Source organism: Peromyscus eremicus, chromosome 23 (assembly GCF_949786415.1).
Source record: "Peromyscus eremicus chromosome 23, PerEre_H2_v1, whole genome shotgun sequence".
NCBI lineage: Eukaryota > Metazoa > Chordata > Mammalia > Rodentia > Cricetidae > Peromyscus > Peromyscus eremicus.
In genome coordinates, this window is record NC_081438.1 from 36,750,403 (window position 1) to 36,766,402 (window position 16,000).

At 46.9% G+C, this 16,000-nt stretch overlaps 1 protein-coding gene across 1 annotated transcript in view; it reads right to left on the minus strand.

Annotated features, from left to right (window-relative positions):
• Positions 1–470: 470 nt before the first annotated feature.
• The window catches only part of Usp12 (ubiquitin specific peptidase 12), a 51,455-nt gene continuing 35,925 nt past the window's right edge, over positions 471–16,000 (minus strand). The window contains exons 4-9 of the mRNA XM_059248844.1: positions 10,290–10,519; positions 7,756–7,832; positions 7,568–7,651; positions 3,256–3,453; positions 1,995–2,073; positions 471–721 (exon numbers count right to left, since the gene is read on the minus strand). Of these exons, the coding sequence (XP_059104827.1) occupies positions 620–721; positions 1,995–2,073; positions 3,256–3,453; positions 7,568–7,651; positions 7,756–7,832; positions 10,290–10,519 (770 nt within the window). The 3' untranslated portion in view covers positions 471–619. The remainder of the gene's footprint in view (positions 722–1,994; positions 2,074–3,255; positions 3,454–7,567; positions 7,652–7,755; positions 7,833–10,289; positions 10,520–16,000) is intronic.

The following is a 16,000-nucleotide window of genomic DNA, read 5'->3' on the forward strand; positions in this document are numbered from 1 at the left end:
CCAGTCTTTCCCCTTGGGGAACCAAGAAGCCACTTCTGACCAACTGTTCCCTCCGTGTACACACACTGTACATTATCACACGCTTCTCCAGAGAAGCAGAGTATCTTTGACTTCCTGACACCGGGCTCCGAGTCTGCTAGTTCTGTGCGTCAGGAAGGCAACTGCGAGTGTTGGGCCCAAAGGTGCTTTCCGGTTTGTCTGAAAAGACCACTCGACCGCTCCCATCCAATGTGAGTATCCCGTGCACGCAGACTGCGGCGTGCTCCGTCAACCTAACATATTCTAATTCTTCCACTGCCCTCCCGAGGAACTCAAATCATCATTGGTGTGGTTAACAGAGAAAATGTGTGTCGGCAGCGGGCAGCTGCTTTACAAGAGGAGCTGGTATCTCTGATTTCACTTCCTTGTGTAGAACTGCACAGACAGCATGATTCCTGAGCAAAAAAAAATCAACTACTGTGATCGGAAGGGCATGTTAATCCACAGTCTTTGCTTTACTGTACGCAAAGTGTGCTACTGCCCTGAGCGTCCTGCTTCTCTCTCTCTCCTTGACCATCAGCTTGATCCTTCCTGAAACAACCAGAGAAGCCTGCAGACGCTTGCTCCGCCGTGGCTCCCCTCAGTCCCGAGACTGATAGAAAAGGATGTACCCAGACTCCGAGTTCTTGGAGATATCGGACGTCAACCCGTAGAACTCTTCAATAGCTTGTGCATCTATTTTCTGTGAGGCAGAACAGAAATGTTAGCACGTTCAGCTCTGACAGTCACACCTGAAACTACAACAAACAGTATCCAATGTCGCTAAGCCCGGGACAGAGAGTGTTCAGCCACATGCTGAGGAGTGTTACAGTCACGCTGGGGACACCTTCAACAATGGTCAAAGCTGAACACAACAGCTACCCTTGAGCCAGCACCTCTCATTCCAAGTGTCCGTCGAACTACATGAACACATTAACTGTCAACTATTTTGGATATGTAAAAATGGAAAGCTCCAGCAGTCTAGCCTAACGTAGAGCCAAGAAAGATGAGAGCGCCTGTCAACAAAGGACCAGTACAGGAGGACATGAGCATTTCTGTTCCTGACAGTCAATGCTGACGGAAGGCCATGTCTCAACTGCTACACTCATACAGCAGACAATCACAAAGCGTGGGGCAGTGGGCACTGTGGGATGGATCTCTCAGCAAAGTAAGGACAAGAGCCAGGCATTAGAATCACTGTGAAGCACAGCAAAGATTAATCCCCACAGCAAAAATGCACACAGCAAGTACCAAGGGATGGAGGGCAAAGACATGGAGCGCTGTGCTGGCCAAAGGGGAGCAGGGGAGCCTGCTGGAGTGTGAAAACTCACCACATTTCACCTGGCTGGTGGGTACAAGCATACATTTGAGCATGCACACCTTTGCAAAGAAAAGCTCATAACGGGTATAGTGGTCTGAGTGAGAATGGCCCCCGTGAACTCGTATGTTTGAATGCTTGGTCTCTAGCTGGTGGAATGGTTTGGGAAGGATTAGAAGGTGTGTCCTTGTGGGAGGAGGTGTGTCACTGGGGGTGGGCTTTGCAATTTTAAAAGACTCTCCCCATTCCCAGTGTGCTCTCTCTGCCTCCCTCATGGGCTCTAACGAACTGAAACTGTAAGCTCAATTAAACTCTTTCTTTTATAAGGTGCCTTGGTCATGGTGTTTTATCGCAGCAATAAAACCTAATACAACTGGTTTAAGATGTCCGCATTGTGTTATATAGCTCAATACTTTTTAAGAAAAAGAAACATTTTTACAAAACAACACAATAGGACTTAGAGCCTTCCTTCTTTATTCTGGGTTGGTAAGGCTGGCTGGTCACTCCGCTTGGACAACGGAAGAAGCAGAGCTCAGAGCGACTCTGCAGCCTTGCACACTGTCTGACACCTACCATCAGCCACACGAGAGTCAAAAGCTGTGAAGGGAAAAGGAAAGAGGAAAACGCACAACGTCAAAGAAGTGAAGAAGCTACTTACCTCTACAATGTCGTCATCAAACAACAACCAAAAATCGTGACTCTTAACTATTGCAATATAATGGCCTCGATTGGGACCACTACAAAAGAAAACAGAAGAAAGTTAACTTTTTAAATTGTCATTTAAATTGTCATATTACCTTCTTGTCCTAAAATTTCAAAGTTTTTTTTTTTTTTTTAAAAAGTGTGTGTGTGTGTGTGTGTGTGTGTGTGTGTGTGTGTGTGTGTGTACACATTGGTGCACATGAACAGGCCAAAAGAGTACCTCAGATCCCCTGGAGCTGGTGAGAGGCAGTTGTGAGCCTCCTGAGATGGGTGCTGGGGATTAACTCACATCTCTGGAGGAGTGGTGTGCACTCTTAAAGATCTGGGCATGTAGTTCAGTGGTACAGCATTTACTTGGCATGTGTAAGACTAAGACTCTGGGTTCAGTCTCCAAAGTACAACACCCCCTGAAAAAAAGGGATCCAAGCCTATGCATCCACACAGTGTTGGAAAGGAGGGCTGGTGTGGGACTGAACGTGAATCTGGCTGGTTGGAAATGATAAATGGACATGAAGGTAAAACCAAGACTTCTGAAGGTAACTCCCAAAGCCACTTTAAATGCTTCTCACAGCCACTGAGAGGAAACACGCCCAACTACACTCAGGGACAGTTTATCTTGCAAAATCTATTCAGGCATCATTTCCACACAAAACCAAACAGGCAAAGGAAACCAATAGACTGTCAAGTTCTAGAGGCTGTGACATCGGGTCCTTAGACGACTAGATAAAAGGGAATAAAAATGAAGGCATACATTAAAATACGTAAAGGGGTTAAAGAAGAGGGATAAAACACCTATCTCAAAAACCAGTTTTAGAACAAACTCATCTTGAAAAAAGATGAAGACTGTTAGTGTCCAGCCAGGTGTGGGAGCACACAGACTGTAATTCCAGCACTCAGGAGGCTGAGGCAGGAGGACTGAGATTTCAGGCTACCCTGGGTTGCACAGCAAAAAGACTGTCTAAAAAGTCAGAGAGGGGCTGGAGAGATGGCTCAGCGGTTAAGAGCACTGGCTGCTCTTCCAGGGGCCTGGGGTTCAGTTCCCAGCACCCACATGGTGGCTCACAACCTCCTGTAACTTCAGGCCTCTGAAGGCACCAGGCATACATGCAGGAGAAACACAGACATTAAAAAAAACATCTCAATGTCTTTCCCAGTCCTGCCCAGTGAACACTCAGAACATCTCTGTCTGACTATGGCCGTGCCCTAGTCACGATTACCTTCCGCAGTGAACCACGACAGCGACAAGGTCATACATCCTGTCGGGGTTGGTTGCATCTCCTGAAGTGTTAAACAGACGAAGTTCTAAGGGAAAAACTACCCGGTAAGAAAGCTTTGTGTATCGGTGAAGCTGGTCCATATACTTAAATCTTTTCAGGTGGAGAGCCAGAATCATGGGTAGTTTCTTAACTTTCATCCTAAGAAACACAGATGAAGACAGAATTTCAGAAACCATTCTCTGTGAGCTAAAAGAATTATTAAGTTGGCGCAAAAGGAATTAGGTTTTTGGCCCTGTTGAAATCTGACTTTGACACTAGAATAATTTTGTTTTTAATTTTGTTTATTTATAGAGCACCAGATCTCATTAGAGATGGTTGTGAGCCACCATGTGGTTGCTGGGAATTGAACTCAGGACCTCTGGAAGAGCAGTCAGTGCTCTTAACCTCTGAGCCATCTCTCCAGCCCTAGAATACATTCTTAATAAACATGCTTTTGTTACACATCATTTCAAGGGACATTTCTCACTTCATGCTTTTGTGCTAATGATTTACACAATTTACATTATTTCCTTTATATTTCTTTTATACTATGGAACTGATGTCAAACAAAAGGCAAACGGGAGAGATTTCCTTAGGTGAGGACAAAACAGGTCACATGACACCGGAGACACCTGACAATGTGAGCAACTCATCTGGTCCAGGAACTGCTAAGGACACACAGTGCAGCGCTGGCTGAAGAAGCTTCACGGGAAGAGGAGTGCCCCGCGGCAGCCATCGGAAGCTGACCGCGGCCACCAGAGCCGCTCTCCGCTCTGACCCCGCACAACAGCCTTTTGCCTTCTCTTCCTCCATGCCACAACGACCCACTTCTTGACCTGACTGTGACCTGGGGGACAAGTGGAGCGTGGCCACTGCCAAGGACTAGCTGGGCAGCAGCTCCACCAACTCCAGAGCACATCCCAGGGCCAACTGTCTAAAAGGGTCGGTCCATCACTGACGTCTGCTGCACTGTGAGCGAGCAACTGCCACTTTCCGGATCCCAACAAAACCACTGCATCTGAGACCATGCTCGGCAAAACGCATGCTCCACAGACAGGGCTCATCCGGCCTTCTCCACAGACAGACAGGGCTCAACTCTCTCCCACAACAAAGCCGGACAACACACAGCACAGCCAATGCTTCCAACAGTGAATCATCGGGCTATGGACCTTTGTCTCATCTACCACCACTTTCCAAGCATCTTGACATACTGTTCAGGGAAGCAGCAGGGTACAGAAAATGCTTTCCAGGAGTTCCACGGATCCCCAAGCACAGGTTTTTACACTACAGAAATAAACAAACCTATTTCTCATTGGCAAAAATGTGTTGTTTTGATTCCTACTCTGATTGGTAAATATGTGTTTGAGCCTAGCAGTAATGATCTAAACTACTCTATGCCCATTTAGCAGAGTGGTAAGAGCAGGTTTTCCCCTAGAGCCCATGACCTGGTCTCAGGTTCCTGGTCTCACTGAAAGTGTCAGATATGGGCTCCATCAAGCAGTAGACCTTAATTCTATCAGTTCCTTCCCCTGGAGAACTGTAATCTGTAATCATATGGGCAAAGAGAAGACTCTTCCTGGGGGTTGCCTGCGTGCTGAGCGGGGGACCAGGGACTTAGGAACTCGGTTTCCGTCATTAGCCATGCCCTATGGAGTCACCCCAGCACACTCAGTGCTAGACCAAGCTAGATGGGGGAATCCCCTGGTCTGTCCTCAGGACCTCAGCTGGCTACCAAATGGTTATGTCCCCAAGGAAACCCCCACAACAGTAGTAAAGACTGATTCAGTGTTTGCCACAGTAAAAAACCACCAGGTGTGACGATGACCTGTTCTAGAAGGGAGGTGAAATCGTCTGGGACTAGAGTTTGGCTTTGAACTGGGAAACATTCTAATATGGTATTTGTCTTCTTCTTCAATGCTATTTCTCCCAAGGCTGCCTCACAATCCTCATTCAATAATCAAGTCTTTTAAATGCAAAGCTCACACTGATTCTCTTCAATCATTACACATTGGCTTTGACCCCTGGTACTGCCCATGCCCCAATCTTGGCTTATTTTTCTTCTTTTTATGAGCAATCCAGTTGGACTAACATATGAGGTCAAAAAAGAGCAGTCTGCATAAGCGAGGGAGGAGGAAGGTGCTACAGACCGAGGCACCAGCAGGAGGGATGGAGAGGGTCAGGCTGGGAAAGAGACGGCTACTTACAGGGCTGCCAACCAAACACCAGGATGTCAGGAGCCACCCTTCAGTACCAGAGAGGGAACCGCACAGGTTAAAAAGGAGACACGGCAATGAAGCCCACGCGTCAGCTGCAATGGGAGCCACCAGCAGATTCACCCTTTTCAGTACGGGCAGACAGGTGCAGACGCAGACTTCTGCATGTCCACACAGCCTCTGCTCAGTTCAGGAACAGTGACATCTGAACAGCGAAGCCCACATCCACAGTCCTAGCTTTTGAATGTCACCTCCCCTGGATAGGACCACAGCCCTTCACAGAAATGGCTAGTTTCAACTTAAGTGCACGAAGTTCAACTGAACTCAGCATGTAAGAAGCAATGGGGCAGAGGAGCCACCAGGGACCCCCAGCATCGACTGAGCTAAAGATAACTGGAACATGAAAACAGAACAGTAATGGACCCACTCAAATAGGAATATCGGAGTGCACTGAAGTATTTCAAATGTCAGTTTAATGAAGAATGAAGTATCTGCAATCTTTACATATCTCTACACCAAGTACTTAAAAACTACAGCAGGAAAATGTAGCTTACATGGAGAAGTCTAGGAAACATTTTAACCAAGAGTTTGGTGACAGGGGCAACAGCAGTGTCGTGTGCAGAGACCCAGCATGGCCAGCCCACCCCCAGGAAGCCTGGCTCTAGGAGGGGTACAGTGAGTGGCATTTGGAAACTTGGGTCTAAGGAGCACCTCAAATCCCACCCATGTCGTTATCCCCTTGGGTCCCAACTGCTTGACCAGTGTGGTTTATTCTGAACACCTGCTTCCCTTCTCGGAGTCTGGAATTTGGAGCAGGAGAGCAGAAAATGCCTACATGACAAGTGCATGATAGGAATCTGGGCATGGAGCCCGCAAAGAGCTTCCCATGATGTCATTAGATGGGGAAATGCAGTGTCCTGTGTCACCTCACTGGAACAGGGCCTCTTGGAAGCCTGTCTGGCTTTGCCCTTTGTTCTATTTTTTTTTTTTTTCCATGACAATCTTAGCTGTGAGCATGACTATTTACTAAGTACCGAGTCCTAGAAAGTCACCAAGCACAGGGACACTCAAGCACCTGGGACACAATATAATGGTGTGACACTTAACAAGACACATATCTGCAAGACTCCTTTCCAAGACATCTAAGCCAAAAAACTGGAGACATGAATCACAGATGTAACATATGGTTCCGGACAGGGCACTGCTCATCTGGCACTTCTCACTGAGCCTTGACCTGCTAACACTAACATTAGGAAAATGGGACTGGAGAGACGGCTCAGCAGATGAGAATGCTTACTATGCAAGCATGAGAACCGGGGTTTGGATCCCCAGACCCATGTGTTTAAAAAGGAATAAAACCCAGAGCCGGGTACGGTGGTGCACACTTTTAATCCCAGCACTCAGGAGGCAGAGGCAGGCGGACCTGAGTTTGAGATCAGCCTGGTCTACACAGGGAGTTCTAAGGCAGCCAGGACTACATAGTGAGACTCTGCAACACACACACACACACACACACACACACACACACACACACACACACAGAGTGGGGAAAAATGAGCACAAAGACAGGATATCACCTGGGCTTGCTAGCTGGATGGCTAGCCACAAAACAGTGAACTCAGGTTTGGTGACAGATCCTGTCGGAGGGACAACGAGGAGGAGAGCAATGGAACAGAAAACCCAAGGCCCAATGTCCTCCTCTGCCTCTGCACACACATCCATACATGCTAACAGCACACACACACACAACTAAAAAGGAGCATTCAATGTACACTTCTGCAGATCATTTTCAGCCAGACAAGGCTACCAACATCTATAGCCAAAGAATCACTAAAATAATTTCAAAAGAGGCTGGCAAAACAGTTCAGTGGGTAAAAGTGCTTGTTATACCCTCTTGAACCTAAGTTCAATCCTAGATGGTGGAAGATTCCTGAACTGAGTCCTGAGTGCTGGTCTCTATCCATGGTGCCACTGCACACACACACACACACACACACACACACACACACACACGCACACGCACTCACAATACTAACACAGTCTAACTAAACACTAATTACCGTTTGTGTGCTTCCTGTTTGCTTCGGCACTCTTCACAGTAGTATTTATACTCACTGCACAGAGTTTCTGTGTTACTAAAACCTCTGTGAAAAACGGAAAATAACGTTAGGTATACGTGAAAAAATTCATTTAATATTCTATGCCAAAAGTAAATATTAAATTGCAAAAGAAATAATTCTACACAAACCTTAAGCAATGAGTAATTGATGTGTTTTGTTCCACGTCAACAGAAAGGTCTAAAAAATCTTCATCTTTGCTGCTTATCTGTAAATATAGGAGTTATTTCAATTGCCAGGAACCACGGTTTCCAGCTGCCAGATTACATGTATCTACCAACAAACTAAGCAATTCTTCCTCTTTATGCTCAAAAGACAACTACTTGGTCTGGAGCACCTAAAAGGTACCGAACCAATGTCCACCTGTCACATCTCCTGTATGGAAAGACATCAAAGGCCCCTGAGCATCTCACTGGCTGAGGCCAGGAAGATGAGATTTCACAGCTTCCCAGAGTGGTGATGTGTGAAGTACACTGTATCACACTCTGGTTCTGAGAAGCACAGGCTGTCACCTAGTGAGGCAGAATTTCACTTCTGAACATGCCTAGTTGCATTGGACTAGATCCTCATGTCAGGAGATACGTCTAGATGGGACTCACTGGGACATGTGATAATGAACATGGAACACAATGTTCCTGATGCAGAATGACAGCCAACATACATGAAACTCAGGGAACATCCACATTTGAGGGAAAAAATGGAAAAAGGCAAGGCGAGGAACGTGACCGAGAGTGACCTTCAGAGAACAGAGGTAAAGCTGCAGCCTGCCCCAACCAGCTCCTGTGGGTAGCCGGCTCCCCTCAACACCCCCACCGGATGGATCCACTGCACACCGCCTCACAACAGGACCCGGGGAAGCCATCCTCGTCCCTACTCTAACAGTCAGACCTCCACCTTAATAATCGTCTACAACCCTCTACTCACCTTCTCTCGGGCAGAACTGGTTCCTAAATGTGTGTGATACACCACGCGCCCCTCCCCGAAATGTACATTTACACCCCGGAGAGAACCCAGATTTCACCCCGCCAGCTTATTTTGAGAAAGGCCAGGAACATGACAACTTGCTGTGACTATGCATACTGACGGCTTAGGTTTAAGGAAATTCTCTGCAATACACACTGCAGGCCACAGAAGAACTTACTGGTAGGAAAACAGAACCCACCCCTTACAAGTTACATGAATAAGTAAGTATTCAAACCCTTTGAACAGGATGGCTGACATCACTCTCTCCTTAAACTGTTTCTTCTCTATCCTCCCCATCTGACACCAACTTGACTTCAAAGGCCTAGCAGAGCACTCCACAAGTCTCCCTCCCAGAGGCCTCCAGAGGTCCCAGATCTACCATATGAATCTCACCTATTACTACAATTCAACAAGTAACTATCTTGTTTCATTGAAGCCTGAAGCGTGTGCGTGCATACACACATGTACCGCATACATACGCATACATATGTACTGATGTCTTCTAACAGATCAACGTCTGTTATAAACATAAAGTCCCTGACCATGTCTACTACTCCAGTGGAAACACTGCTGTAACAACGGCAATCCAACACTGTCCTACAAGGAGCTGTTGCTCAGGAAACGGCAAAGGCTCCCACCACAGCCGGCCTCTCCCTAGGCACAAAGCATCTCCAGACTGCTACCAAGTACCTCTTCCCCGACCTGGAGAACATCCACCACTAAGAGTTACTCAGGCAAGGGAACTGAGTCATTTCCTAGTGCAGGTCTATCTGACTCTTGGCAACCAATCTGAAGCTTCATCTTTACCAAGTGTCCGGCCAAAGGGTGCTCCCCTCCTTGAGGGTACCCAGTACCGTCTATTCCAACAACAGACACTGTGCACAACTGTGGAGAAGGGGAAATGATTCACACCCAGTCACGTGCCACACTAGGCAGTTAAGAGTCCACGTAGAAGACCGTGGCCCTGTAAGATTATTAGGGATTGAGAAGTTCCCGTCACCCAGCGACACCGTAGCCATCTCATCGCTGTGTGCATAAGGCACTGGAGATGATGGCCGTCAGGAAGTTTACTGTGCCACTGGTCACACCGAAGCACGGCACGGTTCGATGGACAAGATGTCAGTTTCTGTGCTTACTCCGCGGTATGTTCTGGCTTCTGATTCATTTACATTCCTTCATTACTCTTCAGCAGGCATCCCTAGAGAAGAACGCTGGTGTGGCACACCTCACACTCCTGTGTCAGCCTGTCTTCTGATGCTCTTCAGACTCACACGGAAGGTCTGACCGTGTCTAGACTGTGTAAGGCTTATTTAAGTATACCCCAGAAGGTCCAGTGATGAAGTTATCTAACCATGCTTGGCTCAGAACGGACTCCTGTGGTTAAGACTCATGACTGTGTTCATGACCCTTACGTTCCCTATAATCTTACCTTATGGAAAGCTTCAATGACATGATTCTAAAGGTCTTTAAAACAAAATCAAGATACTCAAACTGCAGTGAGCACCCTTGTACTACGACAGCACTCACCATCAGACACAGCGACCTAAGCACAGGCAGATGCCTTCAGACTGACAAGTGCCCGTCACACTCATGCCACCTCGTTTGAGAGGTCCAAGTTCATCTCCCACACCCTTGTTCTCCCAGGAAAACCTCAATGAACACAGCACACTGTTCTCCACACTAAGTGCTCGGATGGACTTACAGTTTCACAAGTAAGACACCTGGTTTCATTAGTTAATGTTCCCTGAAAAATCTCGTGGACCCACGTCGGGTCTGGTGTGCTGTTGTTCTCCTCGGCGTCCACGTCGCTGTTCCGCACGCGGCCATTCTGCTTTTCCTGTTTCCTTTCTTCTTGTAGAATATCAGCAATTGTGTTGAGTAGATAATTTAAGAACTCATGGGCATCTTGTTGCATGTAGTTGTCAAACAGCTCTAGAACAAAAACAGGAAAGTGAGTCTATCTGATATTTTATCAGAAGTACACATTAATTATTTACACAAGAAAAGAGACAACTTCCACATCTAAAACTTATGACTGAATTAGAGGAAAATAAAGATGAATGAAGGCCTTCACAAAGCAGCACTAACAGATCCCCAAGAGGGGGAAGACAAGAAGCAGCTGGTCGTCATCATCTCTGCTCTTCCACAAATACTTCACCAAAGGCAAACTTGTCAGCAGAAGCTCGGCACCACTTACTAACAAGGCTGAGCGGATGCTAAGAGCCCAGTTTATTAAAGAAAATTACCAGACCACAAATTCTGATTCCCAGAATTCTGGGAAGAGGAAGGCTGAGTAAGGAGACACCAGCCCGCCGTCCAGGGAGCAGCATGTAATGGCACACAGGTAAAGCCATGGAAAACGTGGTGACACACAGATTAACAAAAATGGGCTGAGCTTAAGTGTAAGAGCTAGTCAGTAGTAAGCCTGAGCTAATGGCCGAGCAGTTTTAATTAATATAAGTCTCTGTGTGTTTACTTGGGACTGAGCGGCTGCAGACTGGGCAGGACACAAGAAAACTTTCAGCTACAAATGAGTCTGACTCTGTAGGACATGGTTGAGGCTTTTCAAAACTCCTGCAGGGAAGTGAGGGAAGTGACTCCTTGCAATCAGGTTTGGATGTGGCATCAAGAATTATCCACTAGGGCCACATGCTCGCTAAATTCCACTCTGAGGGATGCTGGAGCTCCGTGAAGGCCCCCTGCAGCCCCGATCAGCTATGACAGCAACACTGGCAGTGTTAACACTAAGGACTGGGCTCGACACCTGCTCCTTGGCTCCTCTGAGTGCACAGGAGTTCTGTGCGTTCAAGAGGCTCAGGCCTTGCTTTGCATATTGTACAAGGACTAGAGAAAGTAAAGTCTTCCTGTCAGGAAAAACAGAGCCAAAAAAATAAAAATAAAAATCATACCAAATACATCCCCCAGGCACTACACAAAGCAGGCCTACTACCTGAAAAGAACTGTACTGGGGAACTTTATTTTTGCATCCTCAATGTGTACTAAGAAAGGCCACAACTCTTTCTTCTAAAGCAAATACAAGGCTGGGAATCTAGCTCAATGGTGGAGCACTTGTCCATCAGGAGACCCTCGGTCAACTCCTAGCACCTCAACACACATACACAAGTACACTTGCACACACACAAAGGGAAACAACAATACATATTTGGAAAATAATTAGGAACTGTCTAAGACAGAAACAACCTAAGTGATGTTTTTAAAGAGCTACAGACGAAGACGGTCATGCACTAGGGATCATTCCCAAAGCCATGGCATCGGTGTCAAGTGCAGCTGCTGGAGTGAGATTATCTGACAGCACCCCGGTGACCGCTGAAGGCACTGTCCTTCACCTCTGAGCCACAGTCCTTACTTAACTCCAGGGTGTAAGGCACCCACCTCATGAGGCTGCTAGGAAGATTCTGAGCGCTGAGAACAAGGGTCACTGCACTGGCTAGCCCGGTTACTGTCAGTGATGATGTTAGGGAACACTAACTACAGACAGACAGCATGAACAAGGGACAGCAAAGGAGGAGTGCACATCTACATATCAACATCCTGAGTGTCCCAGAACAAAAACAAAAGCAACTCCTAAGTCTCCTTTGCAAAGGTAGAAGAAAACAGGCAAAGGAGATAAGAGGTGATGCAGACTGAAAATTCAGAAACCCAAACAATTCTTACCAAGTCACTGCGAGACAAAAAGTCAAGCGGCGGAAATCAGGATGCTGCTCACCACTTTGGCAAAATAAAAACATGACTTAGTTGGCGTTCTCTAGCACTGGTTGCTGGGGTTGTGGAATGGCACAGCGGGTTCTGAAGAGCCGTGTGGGTGGTTATAAGAGAATGTGGTCTAGCTCTAGAAACCCCCACGTGAATCCACACCATACAATGGAGCAAGCCCAGGCACGGCCACTCATTTATAACAGCAGAAGTCTAGAAATATCCTAAATGTGTATGAAAGAATGGGTGGCTTATTTAAATCACAGCTCTGCTATGGTCATGGGGAAACAGGTCCTTGTGAACGAGCAGAGCTACATTTCCCAGGCACTCTAAGGAAGCTCAGCGTGTAATGGATCCCATTTAGGCGCTATTAAACCCAACTTGAGCTTTCTACTTGGACATGATTAAGTGCACACAGAAAGCTCTGCTAAGATCCAGTTGTTTCTAAGGACCTTACAGTTTTTCTGTAGATCCTCTTAGACTATTGGTATATTTATTATATACTGAACAATAAAATGCAACTTTTTGTGCAAAAGGGCCCCCTCCTTGTTCCTCATCCCTGCATGCTGCACACCCTTCACATCTGGTTACTTCTTAAGCCCTTCTAATTTTTCCCCCCTTTTTTAGACATGCTCTCATTCTGTAACTCAGGCTGGCCTGGAAGAACAATCCTCCTGCCTCTGCCTCACAAGTGCTGTGGTTCTAGGTGTGAGCCACCACTCCTGGCTCCTAACAATCCTGTGCCCTGGTCTTCCCATTTCCACCATGACTTACTAGTTTAAGTCAGCTCCCCTTACTTGGCCCACAAAGTCTCCCTCAATTTTCTACTGAGACTATACAAGTTTGATTTGCAGACCTAAGAATTTCCCAGCATCTCCTGTACTGCAGGCTAAATTCCCATGAAGCCTGTCTGGATCCTTCCTGAACCGCTTCCGCACACTTACACCTGCTCTGCAAATGGCACTCTCAAACCACTACAGTAACAATGCAACTGGAGGCACCCTTCACTTCCTCCCTCCTGGATTCCAGCCCCTGAAACCTCCGACCATAGGTTTTTGTTTGTTTTGTCTTGGTTTTTCCAGACAAGGTCTTTGTGTAGCCCTGACTCTCCTGGAACTCACTCTGTAGACCAAATGGCCTCAAACTCACAGATATCCACTTGCCTGTGCCTCCCAAGTGCTGGGATTAAAGGCGTGCACCACCATGCCTGGCCTCCTGTTTAAGAGCCCAAACCCCACGAGTGCCCAGGCTGCCACATGTCTGAGCCCAGATGGACTTCACACCCACCTGACCTTCAGCTGAGCTGGGATCTGCCATCAAAGACAGCAGATCCAAAGCACTGTGGTCCATTTCCCACTCCTGTCTAGGGCACTCCTGCCCCAGCAGAGTGCGGCTGCTGTGCACGCTGCAACCCTCCCAGCATGCACAGCCTGAGGCCACTGAGTCAGGACAGTCCAACCTGGCAAGCTCTCAAGTGACGCTGAGCTAATGAGAGTCAATCATCCTTAACCTCTCCTCTCAGTGCAGGCAATCCCTCCGTCCTGAAAGCGCTGCCCTGTCCTCTCCTGATGCACTATTTCCTAAAGCTGGGGCTCCCTTCACTGTCCACCCTCCCTGCTGCTTCTAGGAGCTGCGTCTCATCTACCTTTGACGCTTTCCAGCTTGCAGCTACCATCGCTAACTTACTACTCTAAAGGAAAAACGTCAAGATCTAGGCATCCGGAGACCCGTGACCCTTTTACTGACACTATATGCCAACCTCTCCCAACCCAGTGATGGCCTGGTTCGTGGACCACCCCAACAGCCACAGTAACTTCAATATCTCGGTGTCTATAGGTCACTTCCTTGGGTAAAACGGGTTTTCTTTAAAACAAAACAAAAACTTTTCATTTGCTCACTAGTTTAAGAAGCAGAAAACTGATCAAAGGACTTAAGAAATCGAGAGCGGCCTGTGAGTGTTGTATGCCTGTGACCCTGGCGCTCGAGAGGCTGAAGCACAGTGAGTTTGATGTCAACCTGAGCTAGAGTTCAAGGCCAGCCTAGGCTTCAGAGGAGACGCCGGAGAGAGGAGTTAACAAAGCAGGGCCGAGAGCACGGGGAGGGAGTCGGGAAGGTTTTCTAAGAATAGCTGGGAACCTAGTTACGAGCTGGGGTGATTACGTCACCGCAGTGGGCAGCACAGTGCTGAATCAATGCCACAGTGGTAACACTGTAATTTCCCCTTAAAAACCACTCTCACATACATGCATGGTCTTTCAAAATAACTGCCATGTTTATCGAAACAAATGCAAATGGGTTTTATCTAAAATCTTTTTGTGGAGGAGAAAGCGGGTAATCCACGTAACAATGACTTCAGATCTACCGAATACCATGAGTATTTTGAATCTTTAAGAATGAAACACACTTCAGATCCACTGAAATACCGTTAAATATCTGAACCTTTAAGAATGACACACACAGCAGAGTAGCAACCTCTTTAAACTTTTGCTGCCATGTGTTTTCAGTAAACGTTACTACGTTCAGTATGCCAGAATCTTGCAATGCCTGAAAGAAGACTCCTTACAGCTATAGGTATCCGCAGGGTTACACAAACTGGTATCTGTGAGCGGCAGGGGAGGGCCGCAGGGTCACGCTGTGTTTCATTCTAAAACACTGGTTTTCTTATGGGTGGTCTTCTACTCCACTAATATTACAGCGGGAAAATGAACTTCAAAACTGCTTCAGTAAATTAAACAAGTTCATTCATTCAACAACCATTTAGTAATGAGCACCTGCTATGTGCCAGGAACGGGATTATGTACTGGGAATACAATGGAGAGGAAAAACAAATGGGTTCCCTCCATCGTGGAACTGACAGTCTAGTGGAGAGACAATTTCATTATTAAATAACGTATGAAAAGCCGCTACTCAAGTCCCCAAACAGCTGTAATGTTACCTCAAAAGACTAATACTGCTTACAACGGCTACGTTTTCTTCCTAATACTGAAATAGTTAGTGTTTCATAAAACACTTTGTGCTGGTCTAAGAGTGAAACAGAACTGGACGAAGTAAATAATTTACTCAAATCTTCCTAATAGCCGTTCTCTGCACACAGCCGCTCTCTGCTCCTTTGTGTTTTTATAGGCACACACGATTCTGTCGTCACTCCACAGCACCTGAGAAAGTGCTCTTCACATGCAGATTTCTTAAGAACCAAGACCACAGCTCAGCCACAGCTGCACTGCTCGCACACCGGGCTGCAGCATCCTGGAGGTGCTTAACATTTTTTGAATGAATGATGTTCACAATGAACAAAAGAGAGGTGTTCAATCAGCTATGATATGTGAAAATGAGGTACAGCTCATAACAATGCGAAATATATTATACAAACACACACACACCCATATACAAATGTTACATGCAGCACATATTGCTAAGGTTCGTGGAGCCAGAACATGAAGCTACTGATAAGGCTGCGAGCCCACCTTAATGCCCAGGAATTGTTCAGCTGACAGTAAGCACTAGCTAACACAGTCCCATCACTACTGACCTGTGCTGCATTTCCTTCAGAGCCTAAAGGAAGTAGCATCAGCCAGATGAGCTCATCTTCCTCAAGGACTGCAGCAGCCTCTGACAGCTCCCCGCCACCGAAACCCTCACCCCACCTTTCAAATGCTGCCCACGGCAGCCCATGCCCACCCACAGGGATTCTTCCCTAAT